Genomic DNA, 25368 nt, shown 5'->3' on the forward strand with positions numbered 1-25368 from the left:
GTCGAATATTTTTTTCTAATCGTTGCAGCACTAATGGAGTCTTTGAACATTTCAGCCAACGTAACAAGATTTGAATGTCAAAAGACAGCAGTGAACCGCTGTTAAACCCACCAATGTAATAAGAATAGACTCACTTAAAAATCTGCCAAAAATGAACATTACTACGAATGATGCGACTACAAGACCTATGCAGTTTTTTGTATGAACACAAATGTTAACAGCCACTGAAGTCTTATTGAAGACGGGCGGCTTCAAACCAAATGGAACAACCAGTCAGTACCTCTTTCAGTATCCATCTATATGGCACTAATGTAGGGTTACGGTTGGGCCTAGTACTGTATGTACACTGTATGTATCTTAGAGGTGTGACAATATATCAAAAAAGTGATACATCCTGATATTTTGTGGCCCAAAATCAATATGCTATCGCCAAGAATCGATGACTTTAAAAAGGTGTCATTGTTTTAAAAAACGTGCCACTGTTTTAAAAAGCAACAGTTTGCTAGCAAAATCTTTAGAATTGTGTCTACGTTAGCTCAATGGCACTGAAACCAGAGCATGTTTTGTGGGCATTTAACGGCCACTTCCTGTTGATTTTAGGGCATTTACAGGTTACTTCCTGTTGATTTTGAGTCACTTCCTATTCATTTGGGGACGGTCTTGAGTCCCTTCCCTTTCAGCAGCCCAAAATCAACAGAATCTGTAAATGCCCCAAAATCAGCAAGGAGTGACCCGAAGTCACTAGGACGTTACCCGCAAATGCCCAGTAATCAACAGGCAATGACCCAAAATGTACAGGAAGGGGGACAAAATCAATAGGAAGTGACCTGTGAATGCCCCAAAATTAACAGGAAGTGACGTGGAAATGCCCCAAAATCAACAGGAAATGACCCACAATCTTCAGGAAGGGAGCCAAAATCAATAGGAATAGACCTGTAAATGCCCCAAAATCAATAGGAAGTGACGTGAAATCAATAGGACGTTGCCTGCAAATGCCCCAAAATTAACAGGAAGTGACTGATGAACAGGAAGTGACCTGGAAATGACCCAAAATCAACAGGAAATGATCCAAAATGTACAGGAAGGGAGCCAAAATCAACAGGAAGTGACCTGGAAATGCCCCAAAATCAATAGGAAGTGACCTGAAATCAATAGGATGTTGCCTGCAAATGCCTTATAATCAACAGGAAGTGACAAAAGAACAGGAAGTGACCTGGAACTGCCCAAGAATCAACAGGAAATTACCCAAAATGTACAGGTAGTCAGCCAAAATCACGAGAAAGTTATTCGTAAATACCCACACACAAATACCCAAATCAACAGGAAACCCTAACCCCAAAATAAGCTCCATTGCCTAGCATTGGCTGCCACTGACGGCCATAGATGTCCAATCCGCTGTCAATGATCATCCGTTCATTCGCTGCCACCCTCCCATTTCAAATGGATTGGACGTCTTCTAGTGATAAACTCATTCCAATTCACAGCAGGATAAAAAGAGCTTTATGCGATACTATATAGACTTTTGAAAGTATGCTTTCAAGTCAGAATTCTGTTTAGAAAGTTAATCTGACGGCCATTTTTTTTTCTTCACTGGTTCCGTTGAAACCTCAGGGATTTTGCTTGTTAAAAAAAGCAGCACAAAGTAAATATGAAAATATATGGACGACACATATGAGGCACAATACTTATTACTTAGTATCTACGCAGTATCTTTTTTAAAATACCAAAAAAAATAATACAAAGAAGTGGATGAAAAAAAAAATGACAAAACTGCTTTATATACAGTCCGTGACAAAAGTCTTGTCGGTTATCCGTTTTGTAGAAACAATTGTTAATAGCCTGACTTTTGATTATTCATTTGGTTTCAGAAATGGCTCATATGAAAGCTAATACCCTGCCAAATGATGTTGAATGTACAAAAATATATTTGTTTCACTGAAAAAAGATTTATCATTTAATGAAGACATAAAGATCAAATTTTGACAACACAAAAGTTTTGTCGCCGACAGAAAGTAGTGTGAAAATTGAACAAAAAATGTACTTCAAATCCAAAAATATGTTAAATAACATAAACAAATTAAGTAGTGGTGCTGTGACATCCAAATTTCATATTTTGTATAACTTCCATGGGTTTGAAGCACTGCATCCATGCAGTTCGGCAAGGATTCATACAATTTATTGATGAAGTCATCAGGAACATCAAAGAAAGCAGTCTTGCATTCTTCCCGAGTTCATCAACATTTGGGTGACCATATTTTGATTTCCAAAAAAAGAGGACAGTCGGCCCGGCCTCAAGGTACTTGAATTTTACTATAAGTTCACTCAAAGATGCCTATATGACTTTAATATATTTAAAGTGTGCCTCCTCCGTCTGAACAGAAAAATTCAGTTTAAAAAAAAAAAAAAAAAAAAGAAGCCATATAGTATAGATATATAAAATATTGTGCAGACCCGTGGAAATATAGTACAGTCAATGCAGACACACAGTGGGCTTGTGCCACATGAACATTTTTATAAATTAATACCACGACAATTGTCGTTGAGAATTTGTTATTCACTCTCAATTTTTATTCTCATTCAATGTTCTAGATTGACGCAAACAATAACCAAAATAAACTGACAAACTATTCAACCAGCATGTTTCCAAACACAGCAGTTCAAAACTACGTTTCCCATAATGCCTAGCGCGGCTTAGCTCACTGATAGCTACCCTATTAGCGAGTACCGGTGTGAGCCTACACCGGGAGACGAGGCTAAATCAAACTTTGCTCTATAGGTTTATAATCATCGCTAGCGCAACAATGCGACACCAAACGAGATTTTCCAGATCACGCCAGTACAAAGCTCCAACTGAAGTCAACAGTTGCCATTATATACGTATTTATCGTAAAAAGTTCTTAACAACTGGGCAGGCGCTCCTACTTAAAATACAGTGCCTTGCAAAAGTATTCGGCCCCCTTGAACCTTGCAACCTTTCGTCACATTTCAGGCTTCAAACATAAAGATATAAAATTGTAATTTTTTTGTCAAGAATAAACAAGTGGGACACAATCGTGAAGTGGAACAACATTTATTGGATAATTTAAACTTTTTTAACAAATAAAAAACTAAAAAGTGGGGCGTGCAATATTATTCGGCCCCCTTGCGTTAATACTTTGTAGCGCCACCTTTTGCTCCAATTACAGCTGCAAGTCGCTTGGGGTATGTTTCTATCAGTTTTGCACATCGAGAGACTGACATTCTTGCCCATTCTTCCTTGCAAAACAGCTCGAGCTCAGTGAGGTTGGATGGAGAGTGTTTGTGAACAGCAGTCTTCAGCTCTTTCCACAGATTCTCGATTGGATTCAGGTCTGGACTTTGACTTGGCCATTCTAACACCTGGATACGTTTATTTTTTAACCATTCCATTGTAGATTTGGCTTTATGTTTTGGATCATTGTCCTGTTGGAAGATAAATCTCCGTCCCAGTCTCAGGTCTTGTGCAGATACCAACAGGTCTTCTTCCAGAATGTTCCTGTATTTGGCTGCATCCATCTTCCCGTCAATTTTAACCATCTTCCCTGTCCCTGCTGAAGAAAAGCAGGCCCAAACCATGATGCTGCCACCACCATGTTTGACAGTGGGGATGGTGTGTTCAGGGTGATGAGCTGTGTTGCTTTTACGCCAAACATATCGTTTTGCATTGTGGCCAAAAAGTTCAATTTTGGTTTCATCTGACCAGAGCACCTTCTTCCACATGTTTGGTGTGTCTCCCAGGTGGCTTGTGGCAAACTTTAAACGAGACTTTTTGTGGATATCTTTGAGAAATGGCTTTCTTCTTGCCACTCTTCCATAAAGGCCAGATTTGTACAGTGTACGACTGATTGTTGTCCTATGGACAGACTCTCCCACCTCAGCTGTAGATCTCTGCAGTTCATCTAGAGTGATCATGGGCCTCTTGGCTGCATCTCTGATCAGTTTTCTCCTTGTTTGAGAAGAAAGTTTGGAAGGACGGCCGGGTCTTGGTAGATTTGCAGTGGTCTGATGCTCCTTCCATTTCAATATGATGGCTTGCACAGTGCTGCTTGAGATGTTTAAAGCTTGGGAAATCTTTTTGTATCCAAATCCGGCTTTAAACTTCTCCACAACAGTATCTGGGACCTGCCTGGTGTGTTCCTTGGTTTTCATAATGCTCTCTGCACTTTAACCCTTGTGCAGTATTGCGCCAAATCCTGGCGTTTTGCTTTGTTACTCATCATATTATCATATATAAAGCATATCAAAAAATAAGCTAGAGGGCTGAAAATTGTCAAAAAATGTCAAAACATGTTTACCTTCAAAATGGCACCATCCACAATTTCAAAATTGGTATTGTCATTATTATATGTGGGAGGCCTACTTTTTTGTGACGCAGAGAGTATTACGCCAACTTTCGTCCCCATTGACTCCCATTATAAATCCCAATTTCTCATGTTTTTTGATGCACTGCCACCTGGTGTGTGAAAGTGCATTTCCCACGATTACACAATTTATGGCTTCAGCGGGGTGTCAACTGACACGAGATTGTAACGGATCCTGGATGAATATCTTAAAAACAAAAAATCCAGCAGGGGACACTAGACTATTATTTATCATTTTTCTTGATTGATCCCTCATTGTCAAACGCATTTACTTACTACCAAAAAAACAAGTTTTCATGTTGAGCTTTGATCGAACGGGCCAGTGTGTGGACTCACGAACACTTGTGTGTGAGTGGGTGTGTGCACGCGCGTGTGAGGGTGGGGGTGTGCACGCGCGTATGTGGGTATGTGTGTGTGTGTGCGCGCGCACTTTGCCTGTTCAATGGGACAGTATGAGTTGACTTTTGTGACGTTTGACTTTATGACGCGACTGTGGGAGAAATCGTGTGCGTTTGTACATGCACGCGCACTCTCACGTCGCCGAGCGTGTGCGTATGTGTGTGCTTGTACTTTTGCGTGCAGAGGTCTGCAGAAGGCGGCTTTGAATGCACTTCAAAGCACCTTGTCTGCAGGGCGCAAAAAGGTGTTTGATGTGACACATTTTGAGAATTCAAAATGCAGTTGTTTATTGAATCTCAACTCTTATTGGTAGAATGTTTTACTTTTTCCTCCTCCCATTGGCTCAGTGAATGGTCACGTTTGTAAACAACTTTATATGGGGTCCAACGGCTCAAAGGTAGTGATGGCCAAATGAAGCCTCATGAAGCAATGAAGCTTTGCAGCCAATTGGTTTGCACATGTAGCAAAGCTTCATGGTACTTCATTTACCCTATGGCGCCATCAAGTGGTCTAGAAGCCCAAGACGTCAACATTGTTAAGAATTCAATGGCTATTTGCTTAAGACAAAGATATGAATGTGCTTGTGTTAGTAATTTAGTATGTGAACAAAATACAACAAGTGCTAAGGGTAATTTGTTATTCATTTTTATTTAGAAATAATAGCTTTCCCACAGTGGCTGGCTTTAAACAGTTTCTTTTTTTTTGGGAAAATATTTCACCAGCTTTAGAAAATATTCTTTCACAAGGCACAGATGAAGCTGGGGTGCAGAGAAATGTGAGTGCCAGTTTATATAAATTTGGGTAGGTATTATTTTGTGCCTCCCAGTACACTAATGGATTGTTCATTCTGTAGATGTTTGGTTCAGATAGGTACACACACACACTCACATTTATATTAAAGTAGTTTTTTTCCCTTACCTTATTGAAAGCAATCAAATCAAAATGTTCCCATACAGGGGAGGATCGCTCTTTTCGCGCAGGTTCCATCGCAAGCAAAGGACAAGGCTCGAAAAAAGATTGCACTGGTTGCACTGTTGCGCACAGATGTAACAAGTACAGGAGCCCGAAATCCACAAAATGTGCGATAACAGGCGATCGCCATTGCGTTTTCAACCAATTTATACCGTAGTCTGTCCTGTTTTTGCAATGTGCGCCAAACGTTGGATCACTTCCGAAGCACTCACGAGATTCAGCCGGCCGCCGGCCGCCGGCAAGGCTTCCCACGTCATCATTTCCGGGTTTTGCCGAAATGAAGCGTGCCTCGCTACAAGCTTCGTGGAAACCCCCCTCCCATTACTCGACACAAGCTTCGGAACCTCGGCTCATTTCGTCCCATCACTACTCAAAGGCCATTTTACTCCCTGTGACTGCTGGTGAGCAGAGATGGCGAGAATATTTTTTCTTCAGGAGGCAAGAAAAATGGTGTTGGAGGAGGAATGTCCCACAGACTCAATGGATGAAAAGGATGATGTGTCACAAGACTATGATGAAGATTTTGAGCCACTTGTAGGAGAGGAGGAAGAGGATGATGATTAGGATTTTGAGGAGGTTACAGCAGAAGCAGCAGAGGAGCAACAACAACAGAATCAGGTCAGCACTCCATGGCTTGCCAAAAACCAAGAAATTGTGTGGTCCTCTACAAATGAAGTTTCGAGGCACTTCAACCTGCCCCCTATTCTATTGCCTGGCCCAACGCTTTTTGCAATTGCCAGGATCAGTAGCCCCGAGACTACTGTCAATCTGTTTTGCCCGGACGACATTATCCAGCAGATTGTCTAAAAAAAAAAGCCCAAGATTATTTTGGACTACGATCTGTGTAAAGCGGCAGTCGATCACTTGGACCAGGTAAGCATATGTTATGTCTTTTTCAAAACTTTGCATCAAAGCTCTCTGGTCATCTGACATCATCTGATGTGTTTTTTTGTGTGTGTGTGTGTTATTTGCAGGCATCTGCCACATATTCTTGCTGCTGGAGGACATTACGATGGCCAATGTCCATATCATATCATATGCTGGATCTGTCTCTCTTCAATGCATTCACCCTCTTTACTCAGGTGGACCCCGCAGTGGTGGCCACGCCACAAAGCCAGAAATGTGGGCAATGTGGCCTTTGCATTAACCGACTACGGGCATCAAACATTAGCTGCAAATGTGGCATTTTCTTTAGCCAAAAACATGGCCAAAAAGTGTGCAAATTGTTTTTTTTTTTTAAAAAAAGCTCACTGGTTGTTTGTTGTTCTAGTTGAGTTGTTTGTTGTTCTAGTGCAGTAGTTTGTTGTTGTGCGTTTGAGTTATATAGATTCTGTTAATTCAAAATTCTTCTAGTTGTTGTGACTTGTTGACTGTTATTCTGATGCCAGTGAATATTTTTAGTGGTTGAAGGTAAAAAAAAAACAATATTCAGAAATGACTTAGTTGTCACACTTCCAAGAGTGACTTTTGGCTCCAATACTGCAAGAGGGGTAAAAATTTTCCATTTCATTTTCAGATGTCACAAGTAAAAAAATATTCAGAAATGACTTAGTTACACACCCTCAAGAGGGCGCAAGGCTTCATCCCCAATACTGCGAGAGGGGTAAAAATTTTGAAATTGCCATTGTCTAAAAATGTTGAGTTCCTCAAATAAATTTTGATGTTATAATTAACATATTCAAAGCTCTAATGACCTGATATCAAATATTCCTACTTGGATTTGTTTTTATATATTACATACAACATTGTTAGTTTTGTTCATAGCACACTATTGCTTTTATTGTCCATAGAGGGCATTCAGAATAAATAAATATATTAAAACTATATATGTATGGATAGGTCTGATGCTAGTGAACATTTTGAGATGTCGCAAGTAAAAAAATATTTAGAAATGACTTGGTTATCACACCCTCAAGAGGGCGCCAGACTTCATCCCCAATACTGCGAGAGGGGTAAAAATGTTAAAATTGCCATTATAAAAAAATGTTGAGTTCCAAAAAAAATTTGATGTTATAACTTATGAACATATTCAAGCCTCTAATTATCTGATATCAAATATTCCTACTTGGATGTGTTTTTATATATTACATACAACATCGTTAGTTTTGTTCATAGCACACTATTGCTTTTATTGTCCACAGAGGGCATTCAGAATAAATAAATAAATAAAAACTATACACGTATGGATAGGTCTGATGCTAGTGAACATTTTGAGATGTTGCAAGTAAAAAAATATTTAGAAATGACTTAGTTATCACACCCTCAAGAGGGCGCCAGACTTCATCCCCAATACTGCGAGAGGGGTAAAAATTTTGAAATTGCCATAGTAAAAAAATTTTGAGTTCCCCCAAAAAAATGATGTTATAATTTATGAACATATTCAAGCCTCTAATGACCTGATATCAAATATTCCTACTTGGATTTGTTTTTATATATTACATACAACATTGTTAGTTTTGTTCATAGCACACTATTGCTTTTATTGTCCATAGAGGGCATCCAAAATAAATAAATAAATAAAAACTATATACGTATGGATAGGTCTGATGCTAGTGAACATTTTGAGATGTCGCAAGTAAAAAAATATTCAGAAATGACTTAGTTATCACACCCTCAAGAGGGCGCCAGACTTCATCCCCAATACTGCGAGAGGGGTAAAAATGTTAAAATTGCCATTATAAAAAAATGTTGAGTTCCAAAAAAAAATTGATGTTATAATTTATGAACATATTCAAGCCTCTAATTATCTGATATCAAATATTCCTACTTGGATGTGTTTTTATATATTACATACAACATTGTTAGTTTTGTTCATAGCACACTATTGCTTTTATTGTCCATAGAGGGCATCCAAAATAAATAAATAAATAAAAACTATATACGTATGGATAGGTCTGATGCTAATGAACATTTTGAGATGTCGCAAGTAAAAAAATATTTAGAAATGACTTAGTTATCACACCCTCAAGAGGGCGCCAGACTTCATCCCCAATACTGCGAGAGGGGTAAAAATTTTGAAATTGCCATTGTAAAAAAATTTTGAGTTCCCCAAAAAATTTGATGTTATAATTTATGAACATATTCAAGCCTCTAATGACCTGATATCAAATATTCCTACTTGGATTTGTTTTTATATATTACATACAACATTGTTAGTTTTGTTCATAGCACACTATTGCTTTTATTGTCCATAGAGGGCATCCAAAATAAATAAATAAATAAAAACTATATACGTATGGATAGGTCTGATGCTAGTGAACATTTTGAGACGTCGCAAGTAAAAAAATATTCAGAAATGACTTTGTTATCACACCCTCAAGAGGGCGCCAGACTTCATCCCCAATACTGCGAGAGGTATAAAAAAAATATACTGCACAAGGGTTAAACAGAACCCTGAGACTATCACAGAGCAGGTGCATTTATACGGAGACTTGATTACACACAGGTGGATTCTATTTATCATCATCGGTCATTTAGGACAACATTGGATCCTCACTGAACTTTTGGAGTGAGTTTGCTGCACTGAAAGTAAAGGGGCTGAATAATATTGTACGCCCCACTTTTCAGTTTTTTATTTGTTAAAAAAGTTTAAATTATCCAATAAATGTTGTTCCACTTCACGATTGTGTCCCACTTGTTGTTGATTCTTGACAAAAAAATTAAATTTCATATCTTTATGTTTGAAGCCTGAAATGTGGCGAAAGGTTGCAAGATTCAAGGGGGCCGAATACTTTTGCAAGGCACTGTATATGTATATATGGCCCACCCTTAAAATCCACTTATGCCTGTAAATGCCCCAAAATCAATAGGAAGTGACCTGAAATCAATAGGACGTTGCCTGCAAATGCCCTATAATCCACAGGAAGTGACTGATGAACAGGAAGTGACCTGGAAATGCCCCAGAATCAACAGGAAATGACCCAAAATGTACAGGAAGTGAGCTAAAATCAATAGGAAGTAATTCGTAAATACCCACAAATCAACAGGAAACCTTAACCCTAAAATGAGCTCCGTTGCCTAGCATTGGCTGCCACTGACGGCCATAGACGTCCAATCCTTTTGAAGTGGGAGCGATAAACTAGCGATAAACTCATTCCAATTCACAGCAGAAGGATAAAAAGAGCTTGAAAATATGAAAATATATGCACAACAAATGTTAACTTATGACATATGAGGCACAATACTTGAAGCTGCAGTATCTTTTTTAAATACAAAGAAGTGGATGAGCAGAGTACATTGTGGAAGAATGACGAGACAAAAATGCTTCCTTTCAAGCTGATTAATTTTTCTTGCCTTGGCCAAGTTTTTTGAGCTTTTATTCCAGATCCTTTCAATTCTATCTACTCGTACACTTTTTATCCTCAGTAGTTTGACAATTTTTGTCCATTGGCATCCATGGAATAAACTCCAAAAACTGCTTTACATACGGACACAGTTTGTTTTTAGATACTTTTATTTATTACATTAGATTTGGCAGGGAAAAAATTGTAACAGCATTGATGTGCTCGTCAAACCGATGTATGATACACTGATTCATTTATGTGACTAAATCACTGTTTTATATAGTTGTTCAAAGAATAAAGATTTTGCCTTTTGGATTGAATTTTTTTTTTTTTTTTTTTTTTTTTTTTAACCTGTCCTGTTCAGCTGTTTGACATGGAGAATGGAAGTCTAAGTGCCCAGATAGTCTGAACAGTTTTAATGTTTCACATTGAGAGTCTGACATACTCGCTTTGTGATCATTCAACATACCTCATTTATTAGGACAAAACGGCAAACAGGAAGGGGTTATGGGGGAACAAAAGAAAAGAAACACAAGAGAAGAAAGAGAAGAAACACATCAACAGCAAGAAATACATTGAACGCCTAACTACACTAACTACCAATACGTTGGTGCTATCGTCAGCTAAATGTATTTCGGTTGACACCATGTGGGGGGCCTGTTGACCAGGGAAAGAGGGGGAAGAAGGTGCGGGAGTCTATAAGCTAAGTGATAGAAAGGAGTAGAGTGTACACAAATCATCCCTCTAATCTAGAACTCAGTAATCGTGTGAATCCCTTGTGAGTGTAAGCCCGTTGGCGACCGACCCTTCACCGCCCCATGACCAATCCCGGCACCGGGACCCCCCGCCCGAGCGCGCCCAGTAACATCCAGTCGTACGCGAGCCCCACTGGGCACGCAGCAGCCACGCAGACAAGCGGAGACGACACGCAGGCGCCGACACAGGGCCACGGCCCCCACCCAGCCAGCCCGGGGGGGGGCAGCGCAGCCCATCCTCCTCCTGCAGCCCAGCAAAGGAGCCCCACCGGGCCACCCGCGCGCCCATCTACCGGCCCTCGGGGATGGCAAGAGGGGACGCACCACCAACCCCACGCCCGTCCCCAACCCCGTCCGCCCACCCGGGCCACGAGCCGCCGCCGCAGCGCCCCAGCCGACACGGCACGCCACGGGGCCACCAGCGGCCCACCAAGCCCAGGGCAGGGTCCCCCACCGTAGCAGGCAACATCCAGACGATACTCCACCGCCCAGCCAGCAATCCGCGGCGGAGCACAGGACGGATACCCAGTAAGAGAAGAGAGGGGAAGGCGGAGGCAGGAGAACGCCGAGGAGCCGCCGTGGGGCGACACGAGACCGGAGCCCCGACCTCCCCCCTCTCCCGCGGCTGGCAGCCCAGGCAGAGAGGAGGCCACGCCTCGGGAGCCATGCCATAGAAAAACGTGTGGGACCCACCTACCACCCTATTACTGTGGCTGCCAGGTTCCCGGCTGACAGCCATAACCCAGCACCGTGATGGGTTTGTGAGGGGAGGGTAGTGCTATGTATGCATTAAAATAGGAGATCTTGGTTTGGGGCAGTGGGACCGCAGCATGGAAATTCAGCCCAGCTGCCCGTCCCACTGCCCTTTGCCAGAGCTCTCCTGTGGAGTATGATGTGTGTGGTGCGGTAAAAAAAGGTGCAGGGATGGTAGGGGCTGCCGTGAGGAGGTAACCGTGAGGCACCCCCCCCCCACCAGGTCCCAATCATCCCACACCCTTGGTGTGTGATTCATGAAAAACAGGGAGGAGCCAGGCCAGGACTGTATGGCCCCGTCCCAACTTCCCCCGGAGAAATGAATGAGTATGTAAGTGCTAGGGTGAAAAAGATTCAGCACTGTAAATATCTTGGATTGAATTTTTTATTTTTGGTTGGATAAAGCATGTACCAGTGGCGTCATTAGGCCTATTTTAGGGGTGCTAAATATTCCTAAGCCCCCCTAAATAATTTGGTGTTGTTTTATTAGAAAAAAACAAAACAAAAAACAAGGCTGAAAAAGCAGTTTCTGCTCTTGCACTCCTCTTTAAAATAAACTTGTATTTTAAGCCAAAAGACCTGTTGTGTTTAATAGAACGATATGTCTATATGCTGCCATTGCATTTTCATGGCGCATTAAGCCCCCGAACTATTTTTAATATGTCTGTTTTACCCTGGAGACCCCTGTTTACAGACACTGCGCAACTGCTCGTGTTTGAAACCAGCCATAGAAAGAAGGTAAGTAATTACATTTGTTATTCGAAATGTCTATCATTTTTAGTTTAGAATCATTAATTGATGTTTAATATTTTGTTTTATTAAAAAAAAAAGTCTATAAAATTATTCACTCGCATATTTTAAACTTTTAAACAAATTACGCCACAATGAAAAAATAGGTCACGGATAGCTACCTCCTAACTATCACTCAATTGTATAAATTTTTTTTTTCTATTGATATTTTGGATCAGGGGTCCCCAAACTATGGCCCCCACTACGGCCCACCTCCACATTTGGTCCAGCCCCCTGAACAATACCAACAATTTGAACAATTTCTTTTTAACTCATTCACTCCCAGCCATTTTCACCAGAGCAAGGCCCTTCGCTCCTGGCCGTTTTTCTGGATTTTGACTGATTTTGCAAGGCCCACAGAAAATTCTGTTCTATTGCTATATAAACATGGAACCCACCAAAAGAAAGATTAGACTTTCTTCTTTCAGCAGAAAAAGAGTAAGTTCATATCTTTTTCCATTCTTTAGAAATCAGCATTAGAAAATAGCTTAGTTTGAGCAATTTTCCAATCTCTGATGAAAAAACGGAGAAAATGAGCTTTTTGTGAAAGCATACATTTCAAACAAACTTTGACCTTAACAAAGCTATTTTTGCATTAGTTACATCCTAAACATCTGAATAATGTTTTCCTTTTACAAAATACCATGAACAACCAGACAAATAGAGCTTTTGATAGCAAAATAGCAATTTATTCACACATGACTACTGAGAGATGACGGTTTGTCACCGAGATGACGCCGTTGTCGCCACGTCAGCCGTGTAAACATTTCCCTCATCGTTGTCTGTCTCACAAAGATAAATATTTTTTGCGTTTCTGCGGGGTCTGCTCGGCGAGCCACTGCACTGGGGGTCCCACTCGTTTTGCTCGGTCGTCCAGCACCTGGCCTCCCAGGCGTCCTCTCGGTTGTTTTGTTCGGTCGGAGCGCCGCCTGGCATCTAGCCGCCAGCGTTCTGACTGTAATGCCCGGCCGTTCATTGCTGTTAAATCGGGTTGCGGGTCTTATAAAATGCGCTACTGCCCTACAGTGGCCAGTTTTATTGCTTTAAAATGGGTTTGGAGCCTTGTTTTTTGTTTTTCAGACAGATCGCAAGCTATAGATGCTTCTTGTAAAAAAAAAAAAAAAAAAAAAAAAAAAAAAAAAAAAAACAGATGTATAAATACATTTTTGGGACAATGAAGCATTTAAAAATAGAACATATCTATACGTTTCTGGGCGCAAATGAGTTAAATGCCCTCCTGTTGAAAAAAACCCCCCCGCCAGAAAATTGAGATTTTAAGCTTTCCAATGATGCATCACACATCTTTTTTTTTTTTTTCAATTTTGAAATTTCGCCAAATTAAGGGTCTCAGAGCAGAACTTAAAGTCACACGTTAATTTCCGCTATGCGACGTTCATTTACATCCTGTGTAACTCCTGGGGGCTAAGCCCCCCGTGTTCTTAAAACCTAGTGACGCCCCTGGCATGCACTGTCATAGTATAGGCCTCATTGGATTTATTATTTTTGAACTATTTGTATATTTTTATATAGATAATAAATTAATAAAATGTTAAAACTTTTTCAAACGTTTATGAAGTAGCATACCTATTATAATTACGTTATTAAACTGGACACATTCTCATTTGTTGAAATCATGTCAATGTCGACTGGAGATGAGCAGCATCCGCGCATGCGCTTTGGCGCCCCTCCCTGACACTGCCTGGTGACCGTCCAGCGGCCGGGCCAACACAACTCATCAAATTACACTATATTTTATAAATAAAACAAGAAGAAGAAAAAAAAAGGCGGGAAGACGCGCGCGGAAGCGGTGGGCGATGGCCGCCATCTACGGGAAGATATTCGTGGGTATCTACGTGGAGATAAAGCGGAGTGACGGTGCGTATGAGGAGCACGCGAACGCAACGCCGCCGGTGCTGCTGATGCTTGCTGGGATGGAGGGAGCTAACGTTCATTGCGGCTAGCAAGCGTTCACGTCCCTCGTCGTCGTTGTCATTTTCCTTTCTTTCTCTTTTTTTTCTTCACGTTTCGAGAGGAAAGCATGCTTCCTTCATTCTGACGCCTGCTGTGAGTACACAGGCCCGCCCGGTGTTGGGTTGGAAGATGTCACCTGCCCCGGAGCTTCCCCGGCCCTCCCGTGTCGGTTGAGCGGCGTCGTGCGTGCCTTGCAGCCGCCGGCGACGAGGGGGTGGTTCGGGGGGGTGATGGAGGTCCAAAAGAGGTTTAAGCTATGTCTTACTACTAATGACAGCTTTATGCTCTTCTTCGGGTTTGAAATGTGCACATTGGAACGGCTGTCAGTCTTCATATTGCCACGCCCTGACTTCATGGTCATCTTTGAGCCCCGTACTTTTTCAGTGATAGAATTTTTTTACTCAAGATTCCCATGCTGTATGGTATCGGCCAATATTGTATCGATGTCATGATGTTTTTGTGTTATGAATATACATTTTTTTTCTTTAAAGCAACACTAGGTAACTTTTCGACCTTTACAAAATGAATGACACCTGTTTTATATCTTGAAGGGGTCTGTATTGCTTTCGCCTACATTATTCACTTTGAGGATTGTGGCAGGAACCCTGCCACACAAAAAAAAAAAAAAAAACTACAAATGTGCTGACTGTTTTACGGCAGGGGTCCCAACCTTTTTTGCACCACGGACCAGTGTTATTTGGGTCTTTTTTTTCACGAACCTGTGTTCTGACAAATTTTGCAACCCATCAAAAATTGCAACGATGCGGTTCTGCGCATGCGCGTAACGTTAAACATAGCCGCAAAATGCGCAAATGCAGTGATTTCAAAGTAAACACTAAAAACTTTCTTGAAAGAAAGGAATATTAACTTATGTTTGATCATGGAAGGACTTGTAGAAAAGTTCTCCACAGATACATCCTGCCATGTTAGCTGCACACAACAACTGCACACCATCTCACCATTAACGACTTCGCCTTGTCGTTAAGCATTAATTAAGAAGCCCGCTTCACAAAGATATGATGTTGGAAATTGTAGCAAGGTTTTCAATGCTCTTGTAGCTATGTCAGGATATTCCGGAATGACTTTAATCCAGAACCTCAGTGGAGTTGTCTCAAATATACGTTTAATAAAGTCGCTGTCATTTGCGATCTCTACAAGTTGATCCTCCTGTTGCACAGACATGCTTGAATCACTCGGTTTATTCACAAACGGGTCACTATTCCACTCCTTCGCAGTTCGTGGGTCTTCGAGGTTGTAGGCTCGTCAGGTGCCCTTTTCGCTGTAAAAATATCTCCAAAGACGTTTTTCAGTCATCTTCGCTCGTGTGGGGGCTAATTATTTCCGGGAACAAATGTGCAGCGCCCGTGGCTTAGTAATACGTTATTATCGAGGACAAGCGCACATAGATATATTATGTACAAAAACAAGATGTACTGCTAGCAGTCCAATCAATGGATTTCTATGACGATATTCTAATCTATCCCGTAGTATTATATCTGGAGTAGACAGGGATATTGGTGTGTTAACCAGGGGCACAGGGTTAATTCGGCCAGAATGCGGTCGTTATTAAATTATTATTTTTATGCGGCCCGGTAGCAAATGCGTCACGGACCGATACCGGTCCACGGCCCGGCAGATGGGGACCCCTGCTTTATGGCATACGTCACTTCCCCCCTTATCCCATAGTCGATGCGAACACTTTCGCGCGAATTCTGCGAAGATGGCAGAGCAACAAAAGAGACAAAAAGTTTTGTCTGAGGAGGAAAAAAGGCAGGCTACCAGGATATACACAATAAAGATTGGCCTGGCTTTCACTTGCTGGCGTGACATCAAGCTCCCACCCCTCCATACCGAACTCATCAGTGCTGAGGAGTTCGGGTGGGGGGGCAAGCCACACAGTTACTGAAGGAATCTTACCTCCTAGCCAGATTGCCGGAATTGCGCCAGAAGGCATTCACCTTCGTCTTAACCCTTTGTACTGTCTCCATTTTGAAGGGTTTAAAGAAGGCTCACCAAAAACAAGTTGACAATTTATTCAGCTCGACAGCGATTAAAACAGCAAGGCGAGGAGGCAAGCTCGTTCCAAGGTCACCATATCAGAAGTCAACAAAACGCTTAGTTAAACATTGTCTTTTGAAGGCTCTCACGGGGTGGACAGGAAGAAGGGTGTGTTTCGGATTATTGTCTGTTTATGGATTGGACAGGAGGATTCGGGAGTTACTGTTGTCCGGGCAACGAGGTTTGTGGATTTTGCCACCTCAAAGGGGCTCTTGAAGTCTTGTCAGTCGTGTTATCAGATGGATATAGGGCATTCTCCGGTGTTTCTTATGTTGGAACAGAGCGTCCCGCCATTTGTTCTGGACTGTCTGGGAGAACTGATTGCGAGAGTTGGCGCGCCAGTTGCATGACGCATGCGCTGGGCTTCAGTGATAAGAAGGCATGGTTTATCTCTTATGCCCTATATTCTGCTTGTTTTCCTTCAACTATGGTATAAGTGCTATTTATTTTATATTGGGCGTGTTAGAGTAATACAAACAGTCAAACAGTAAATACGAGAAATGATACTATTCCCTGATTGATTATATTAAGTGTGTTAGAATAATGCAAACAGTTCAACGGTGCCTACGGGAAAAGGTACTATCTCCTTCGATACTAACCGTCATATGATATTGTTAAGCCACAACTGGATTCATTACCTCATTACTATTCATCCTTCACACAGCTGCTGGAAACAGAAATGTTTTTTTAATCCTTCTGCAGGTGACCGGGAGATTGATTTTTGATTGATTGATGATTTTACAACACTGTGCGGGTGTGCGCTGGTCCCCATGGGAAACGTAGTCTTTCATAAGGCAAAACACTACCGCTTTTGTCCACCGGCGTCGCTAAAATAGACCAAAACTGAAAAGTTACAAAGTATTGCTTTAAATACGAAATTTCTGCATACTCGTAAAGTAATCCTGTCGTGGCTGTGTCTTGAAAAAAGTCCATATGTCGGCCCAGTATTTCATAACGGAAAAAACCTAAACTATAAACAAAAGTTTAACAAATTTTAACTGCTGATCTTAGAAAAAGTTCATTTATCGGCCCAATTTATCGGTCGACCCATATGAGAAAATTATCACCTGAACAGGAAACATAACTTATCCAATTATACTGGCTGATGTAGGCCGATATCGGACAATCTTGATAAGTGTTCATATATTGGACCGATATATCGGTTAACCTTCATAAGAAAAATGATCATCTAAACAATGAACAAATTATCCAAATTATGTCGCCTATATCTTGAAAAAAGTCTGCATATTGACACAATATATCTGCTGGCCGATACCTTTTTTTGGCTCCTGATACTGGTTCCGACACCAGTTAATGGGGTATCGTTTAATGCCGATACTGTACCCCATACCACATTTTTAGAAAAAAAAAAAATCAAATTATAGCAGTTATAAATCGGCTGATATCGGACAATCTCGAAAAATAGTCCTTATATTGCCTCGATATATCGGTTGATTTTCATAAGAAAAATGATCCACTACTTAAACAGTGAACATAAGTTATCAAAATTATGTCGACTTCATTCTGGCTGATTTCGAAAAAAGTCCATATATTGCCTCGATATATCGCTCGATTTTCATAAGAAAAATGATCACCTACTTACAGTGAACATAACAGTTATCAAAATTATGTCAACTTCATATCTGCCGATTTCCAAAAAAAAGTGCATATATCGATCCAATATATCTACCGGCCGATACCTTTTTTTGGCTCTCGATACTGGTTGCAACACCAGTCTGTGAGGTATTGGTCAGTGCCGATTTTTTTACCCGATACCACATTTTTAGGAAAAAAATCAAATTATAGCAGCGATTTATCAGTTGATGTCTGACAATCTTGAACAAAGTCCCTATATCAGTTCGATATATCGGTCGACCTTCATAAGAAAAATGATCACCTACCTAAACATTGAACATAACATTTATCCAAATTACCATAATTTTCGCGCAATAAGGCACACCTGACTATAAGCCGAATGCTTCAAATTTGGCAAGAAAAAAAGCATTTGTTCATAGATAAGCCGCAATTGTCCTCATTGTATTATAGGATATTTACACTAAAAGATTAGAGCTGAAACGAGTACTCGAGCAACTCAAGTAACTCGAGTTTAAAAACTGACCCTAGTAATTTTATTCACCTCGAGTAATCGTTTATTTTGACAGCTCTAAGCATCATGTTTTGCTCGGACTACTTTTAATGCGGGACAACGCGCTGTCACGTGCGGAGAGGAAGAAGGAAAAAAAAAAAAAAACTTACTGCAGCCGACAGCCGCCACAAACGACGCCGACGTTGCTAAATACTAGCCCGCACGATGCTACGTTGGTACAGGTAGCGTCTGATGCGTCTCATAGAGATCACATGTATGTTGAACTAGATGCGAAATGACAGACTCGGCCGCGTCTGGGCAGCGTTAGTAAACAGCCGCCATCTTAAAGCAGTAGAGCGCTGAGCGCTAATAAAGTGCGCTAAGCGCTAATAAATAAGATTAACGTTACTGTCGCTACTAGCTCACGTAACGTTAGCCCTGCGGAGGGCTAGGTTTCAATTAATTATGACCACTGTCGATGCGTGGCTAACGTGTCTTACATACAGGCTTTAACATAACATTGCATTGTGGAGTGATGAGGGTGTAAAATAAAAACTTAATCATGCTAACTATCAATTTTAGCTCAGTAGTCATTGCTGGATAAAACACCAAGTAGCACTGGTCCCTAATGTGCTCCAATACAGCCTGTATCATACATTTATTTTGAACACTGCAAAAACTCAAAATCCTATCAGGACTTACAGTTTAGACTAACTTAAAACTTAACTAGAACTTAAAAATGGCTTGACACAAAGAGAAATTCAATTGAAACACGTGGGAAAAAATCCTAACTTTTAAGTGATGTGTGTTATCAAGCGTAACGGCATTTTTAGGTAAGATATATATATATTTTTTTTTTAATAAGATCTAAAAGTTTTTTGAGTGAAAGCAGTGAATTAGTGTTTTTTTTTTTTTTTAAATTCTAGTTACATCTGAGATGCAATTGTTGGCTGTTTTCAACAATATACATCGAAAATAAAGACATTGATTGACTGAAAATGGTTGAAGATTAGATGAAATGTCTTGTTTTCTCGTGTATATTTATAATTGCTCTTCACCTAAAAATATATTTGTTTTATCCGATTACTCCATAGAATTTTCAGTCGATTACTCGATTACTAAAATATTCGATAGTTGCAGCCCTATAAAAGATATTAACCGGTACACTGTATTTGACAGTGGCATCATATGACTGTCATAAGACCAAATGAACCACCATGAAGTTTTGAACCAATTGGCTGCAAAGCTTCATTGCTTCAAGAAGCTTCATTTGGCCATCACTGCTCCCTTGGGGGAGACAGTCAACCTCTGCTGCCACCTGCTGTCAACACTGTTGTCGTCTAACATGCCTCCGAGCATGCATTGCAGCGCTACAGATGTAAATAATAAGCAAAATTCATTTTCTGTGCAAATTATTTTTCTTCAGTTACTGTCCCAGTTGTTTCATGAATTGCTAGTTATGGTATTTGGTAACACTTATGTGACAGTTGCGCCTTAAGACTGTCATAAGACCATCATCATTATCATATGACACTGCCGTGAGTATTAATGAATCCTTATAAGAGATGTCATTTATTGTTATCCAGCAAATTATCTCACTTTTGAATGGATGTAAAACATCCAAGCTGGACATAAATGGAGTTAGTAACTAGGGTTGGGCATCGAGCATCGATGGGAACCGGTTCTATCACTCCGATGCTCCCGGAATTGTTTGAATTTTTAAATTTCGATTCCATGTTTGGATGCCCTGACCGCCAAGCGGAAAAAATTTGCTCAAGTTCAAAGACTGATGTTTATATACAATTTTAAACTAGCCCTGTGAGAAGGTCATATAATTTTAAAAAATCATTGAGAAGTTAAGACTTTAATATAAACCATGCATTTATTTTTTTTTACCCTGCCTCTTAAAAAAATTGGAATCGAGAATCGTTCGGAACCGGAATCGAAACGTGGAATCATAATCGTAACTGGAATCATTCAATTTCAAACAATGCCCAACCCTGTTAGTGATACAGTTTGCCGGTTGACACTTAATGACATTTGTTATAAGCTTTCATTAATGCTGATGACAGTGTAATTTCATAATTATGATTGTCTTATGACAGTCTTATGGCGTCACTGTCAAATAAAGTGTTACCAAACACCATAACTAGCAATTAATGAAATAACTGGAACAGTAACTGAAGAAATAATTAGCACAGAACATGAATTTTGATTGTTGTTTATATCTGTAGCGCTGCAATGCATGCTGGACGACAACAGTGTTGACAGCAGGTGGCAGCAGTAATGCCCATGAGAGTGTCATGTCATAATTATGCAGTGTTGTTAATAACGGCGTTACAATATAACGGCGTTACTAACGGCGTTATTTTTTTCAGTAATGAGTAATCTAATTAATTACTTTTCTCATCTTGGCAACGCCGTTACCGTTACTGAGGCGGGAAAGGCGTGCGTTACTATGCGTTACTAAGTTGGTTGAATAAAAAAAAGTCTGAGAGAAACGGACTCACGGGGACGAGAGCAGAGCAGGAGTGGGGAAGACGCCGTTGCAACCGCGATGCTAGGTGGCTCCAATAATACCTGACTGCAGCCATAGCCGACAAACTACACCCACATGACAAGGTAGATATAATATTATAGAACTAGATGCAAATGACAGACACTGCTGCATTGCCAACATGTTTTAAGGACTACATGCGTTTGTAAACAGCCGCCATCTTAAAGCAGTAGACCTCTCAGGAAGGCCCTGATGTAGAGATCCTTCCTAGCGAACCTAAGTAATTTTTTTAAAATCTAAAATGCTCCTAAATCGGCAAAATCTTAACTTAAATCTATCTTTAAATGATGAAACAATTTTAAAACTTACACATGTTTAAAGTAGACAGAAGGGAACTAATGCAATAACGGGAGAAATTTTAACAACTTTAACGATTGATTCACAACTTTAAATGACTTCCACACATAGCAAAGGTTACTAGCTAGTTATCGCAATACCCTTTTGTCTAGTTAAGTTGAGGGTAAAGAATTGGGCTAGGGCCAATTGTCCCCCAAACCCTTTAAGCTTCACATTGTGTGACCTGTTTTTTTTTTTTTTTTTTTTTTTTTTTGAGAAAAAAAAAAAAAATATCACTAGTTACTTTGCCAAGTAACTAATTACTCTTACATTCAGGTAACTGAGTTACTAACGCAATTACTTTTTGGGAGAAGTAATTTGTAACTGTAATTAATTACTTTTTTAAAGTAAAATTAACAACACTGCATGGCACTAAATGCGTTAGTAGACAGCCGCCATCTTAAAGCAGTAGACTTTTTAGGACGGCTCTGTTGTAGAGAACCTTCCTAGCGAACCTAAGTAACTTTTTATCTAAAATACTTCTAAATCGGCAAAATCTTGACTTGAATCTATCTTTAAATGATGAAACAGTTTTAAAACTTTCATATGTCGAAAGTAGAGAGAAGGGAACAAATGCAATAATGGGAGCAATTTTAACAACTTTTAACAGTTGATTCAGGGTAAAGGGTAAATTAGGGTAAAGAATTGGGCTCGGGCCAATTGTACCAAAAACCTTCACAAAAAACTTCACATAGTGTGGCCAATTTTTTTTTTTTTTTTTTTTTTTTTTTGAGGGAAAAAAAAAAAGTAATTATCACCAATTACTTTGCCAAGTAACTAATTACTCTTACATTCAGGTAATTGAGTTACTAACGCAATTACTTTTTGGGAGAAGTAATTTGTAACTATAATTAATTACTTTTTTTCAGTAAGATTAACAACACTGTAATCATGACAGTCTTATGACAGTCTTATGACGCCGCTGTCAAATGAAATGTTACCTATTAACCCAAATAATTAAAAAAAATAAGCTGCACTGGACTATAAGGGGCAGGAATCAAAATGAAAGAAAAATGGTATGGTATGTCGACTTCATATTGGCCAATCTTGAAAAAAGTCTTTTTTTTGACTCAATATATTTGCAGGCCAATACCATTTTTTTGGCTCCCGATACTGGTTCCGACAACAGTCAGTAGGGTATCGGTCAATGCTGATACTGTTCTCGATACCGCATTCTTAGATAAAAATATCAAATTATAGCAGCTATACAGTCCCTGACAAAAATCTTGTCGTTGATCCATTTTGTAGAAACAATTCCTAATAACCTGACTTTTAATTATTCAATTGGTTTCAGAAATGGCTCATATGAAAGCTAAGACCTTCCCAAATTATGTTGAATGTAGGGCTGTCAAATGATTAAAAATTTTTAATCGAGTTAATTATAGCTTAAAAATTAATTAATCGTAATTAATCGCAATTCAAACCATCTATAAAATATGCCATATTTTTCTGTAAATTATTGTTTGAATGGAAAGACACAAGATGGATATATACATTCAACATACGGTACATAAGGACTGTATTTGTTTATTATAACAATAAATCAACAAGATGGCATTAACATTATTAACATTCTGTTAAAGTGATCCATGGATAGAAAGACTTGTAGTTCTTAAAAGAAAAATGTTAGTACAAGTTATAGAAATTTTATATTAAAACCCCTCTTAATGTTTTCGTTTTAATAAAATTTGTAAAATTTTCAATCAAAAAATAAACTAGTAGCCCGCCATTGTTGATATCAATAATTACTTACACAATGCTCATGGGTGCTGAAGCCTATAAAATCAGTCGCATCCAAGCGCCAGCAGAGGGCAGCAAAACTCCATAAAACATGATTAACAAGTGAGCGTTTCACTGGACTGTCATTTAAATTTGTCTGAGTGGGGCATCTGCGTTAATTGTGTCAAATATTTTAACGTGATTAATTTAGAAAAATTAATTAATGCCCGTTCACGCGATAATTTTGACAGCCCTAGTTGAATGTACAAAAAAATATTTGTTTCACTGAAAAAAGATTTGTCATGCAATGAAGACATAAAAGTCCATTTTTGGCAAGACAAAAGTTTTGTCGCCTACAGAAAGTAGTGTGAAAATTGATCAAAAAATGTACTTCAAATACAAAAATATGTTACATAACATAAACAAATTAAGTAGTGGTGCTGTGAGATTAAAATTTAATATTTTGTATGAGTTCCATGGGCTTCGGCAAGGATTCATACAATTTATTGATGAAGTCATCAGGAACATCAAAGAAAGCAGTCTTGCATGCCTCCCAGAGTTCATCAACATTCTTGGGTTTCGTCTTCCATGCTTCCTCTTTCATCTTACCCCAGACATGCTCAATGATGTTCATGTCTGGTGACTGGGCTGGCCAGTCCAGGAGGATCTTGATCTTCTTTGACTTGAGGAACTTTTGGGGTAGAGATTCTGCAGCAGGATGGTGCTCCATCGTATACTTCAATCAAGATCCTGCAGGACTGGCCAGCCCAGTCACCAGACATGAACATAACTGAGCATGTCTGGGGTAGGATGAAAGAGGAAGCATGGAAGACGAAACCCAAGAATGTTGATGAACTCTGGGAGGCATGCAAGACTGCTTTCTTTGATGTTCCTGATGACGTCATCAATAAATTGTATGAATCCTTTCCGAACCGCATGGATGCAGTCTTTCAAGCCCATGGAAGTCATACAAAATATTAAATTTGGATCTCACAGCACCACTACTTAATTTGCTTATGTTATGTAACATTTTTGTATTTGAAGTAGAGCTGAAACGAGTACTCGAGCAACTCGAGTAACTCGAGTTTAAAAACTGATCCGAGTAATTTTATTCACCTCGAGTAATCGTTTATTTTGACAGCTCTAAGCATCACGTTTTGCTCGGACCACTTTTAATGCGGGACAACGCGCTGTCACGTGCGGAGAGGAAGAAGGGGGAAAAAAAAAAACTTACTGCATCCGACAGCCGCCACAAACGACGCCGACGTTGCTAAATACTAGCCCGCACGATGCTACGTTGGTACAGGTAGCGTCTCATGCGTCTCATAGAGATCACATGTATGTTGAACTAGATGCTAAATGACAGACTCGGCCGCGTCTGGGCAGCTTTAGTGAACAGCCGCCATCTTAAAGCAGTACAGCGCTAAGCGCTAATAAAGAGCGCTAAGCGCTAATAAATAAGATTAACGTTACTGTTCTGAAGTAACGTTAGCCCTGCGGAGGGCTAGGTTTCTATTAATTATGACCACTGTCGATGCTTGGCTAACGTGTCTTACAGGCTTTAACATAACATAGCATTGTGGAGTGATGAGGGTGTAAAAAAAAACGTAATCATGCTAACTATCAATTTTAGCTCAGTAGTCATTGCTGGATAAAACACCAAGTAGCACTGGTGCTAATGTGCTCCAATACAGCCTGTATCACACATTTATTTTGAACACTGCAAAAACTCAAAATCCTATCAGGACTTGCAGTTTAGACTAACTTAAAACTTAACTAGAACTTAAAAATGGCTTGACACAAAGAGAAATTCAATTGAAAGACGTGGGAAAAAATCCAAACTTTTAAGTGATGTGTGTTATCAAGCATAACGGCATTTTTAGGTAAGATATATATAATTTTTTTTGTAATAAGATCTAAAGTTTTTTGAGTGAAAGCAGTGAATTAGTCTTTTTTTTTTCTTCTTTTTTTTTTTTAGTTTTAGTTCCATCTGAGATGCAATTGTTGGCTGTTTTCAACAATATACATCGAAAATAAAGACATTGATTGACTGAAAATGGTTCAAAATTAGATGAAATGTCTTGTTTTCTCATGTATATTTATAATTGCTCTTCACCTAAAAATATATTTGTTTTATCCGATTACTCGATTAATCGATAGAATTTTCAGTCGATTACTCGATTACTAAAATATTCGATAGCTGCAGCCCTAATTTGAAGTACATTTTTTGTTCAATTTTCACACTACTTTCTGTTGGCGATAAAACTTTTGTCTTTCCAAAATTTGACCTTTATGTCTTCATTAAATGATC

The 25368-nt window shown here is 39.7% G+C and overlaps 1 protein-coding gene and 2 long non-coding RNA genes across 7 annotated transcripts in view; 2 read left to right on the forward strand and 1 right to left on the reverse strand.

The window, feature by feature from the left end:
• The window catches only part of LOC130905997 (uncharacterized), a 25734-nt gene extending 18334 nt beyond the window's left edge, over positions 1 to 7400 (reverse strand). For both annotated transcript variants that reach the window (XR_009061185.1, XR_009061186.1), the window contains exon 1: positions 5697 to 7400. This is a non-coding gene — a long non-coding RNA (uncharacterized LOC130905997). The remainder of the gene's footprint in view (positions 1 to 5696) is intronic.
• LOC130905996 (uncharacterized) lies at positions 5161 to 9370 on the forward strand. Of its 2 annotated transcripts, XR_009061184.1 has the most exons (3): positions 5161 to 5175; positions 6127 to 6623; positions 6725 to 9370. It is a non-coding gene; the product is annotated as an uncharacterized LOC130905996 (long non-coding RNA). The 2 variants fall into 2 exon arrangements; XR_009061183.1 differs by lacking the exon at positions 5161 to 5175 and having other exon boundaries at positions 5326 to 6623.
• Positions 9371 to 14016: 4646 nt separating this feature from the next.
• The window catches only part of LOC130905845 (kinesin-like protein KIF2A), a 34642-nt gene continuing 23290 nt past the window's right edge, over positions 14017 to 25368 (forward strand). For 2 of the 3 annotated variants that reach the window (XR_009061157.1, XM_057819572.1), the window contains exon 1: positions 14017 to 14205. Coding sequence is in view for 1 of the 3 variants with exons in the window: in XM_057819572.1 (XP_057675555.1) it covers positions 14145 to 14205 (61 nt within the window). In the remaining 2 variants the exon portion in view is untranslated. Of the gene's footprint in view, positions 14206 to 14248; positions 14395 to 25368 lie in introns of those variants that run through there. The other variant, XM_057819573.1, reaches the window with a different exon arrangement.

Source organism: Corythoichthys intestinalis, chromosome 17 (assembly GCF_030265065.1).
Source record: "Corythoichthys intestinalis isolate RoL2023-P3 chromosome 17, ASM3026506v1, whole genome shotgun sequence".
Lineage (NCBI taxonomy): Eukaryota > Metazoa > Chordata > Actinopteri > Syngnathiformes > Syngnathidae > Corythoichthys > Corythoichthys intestinalis.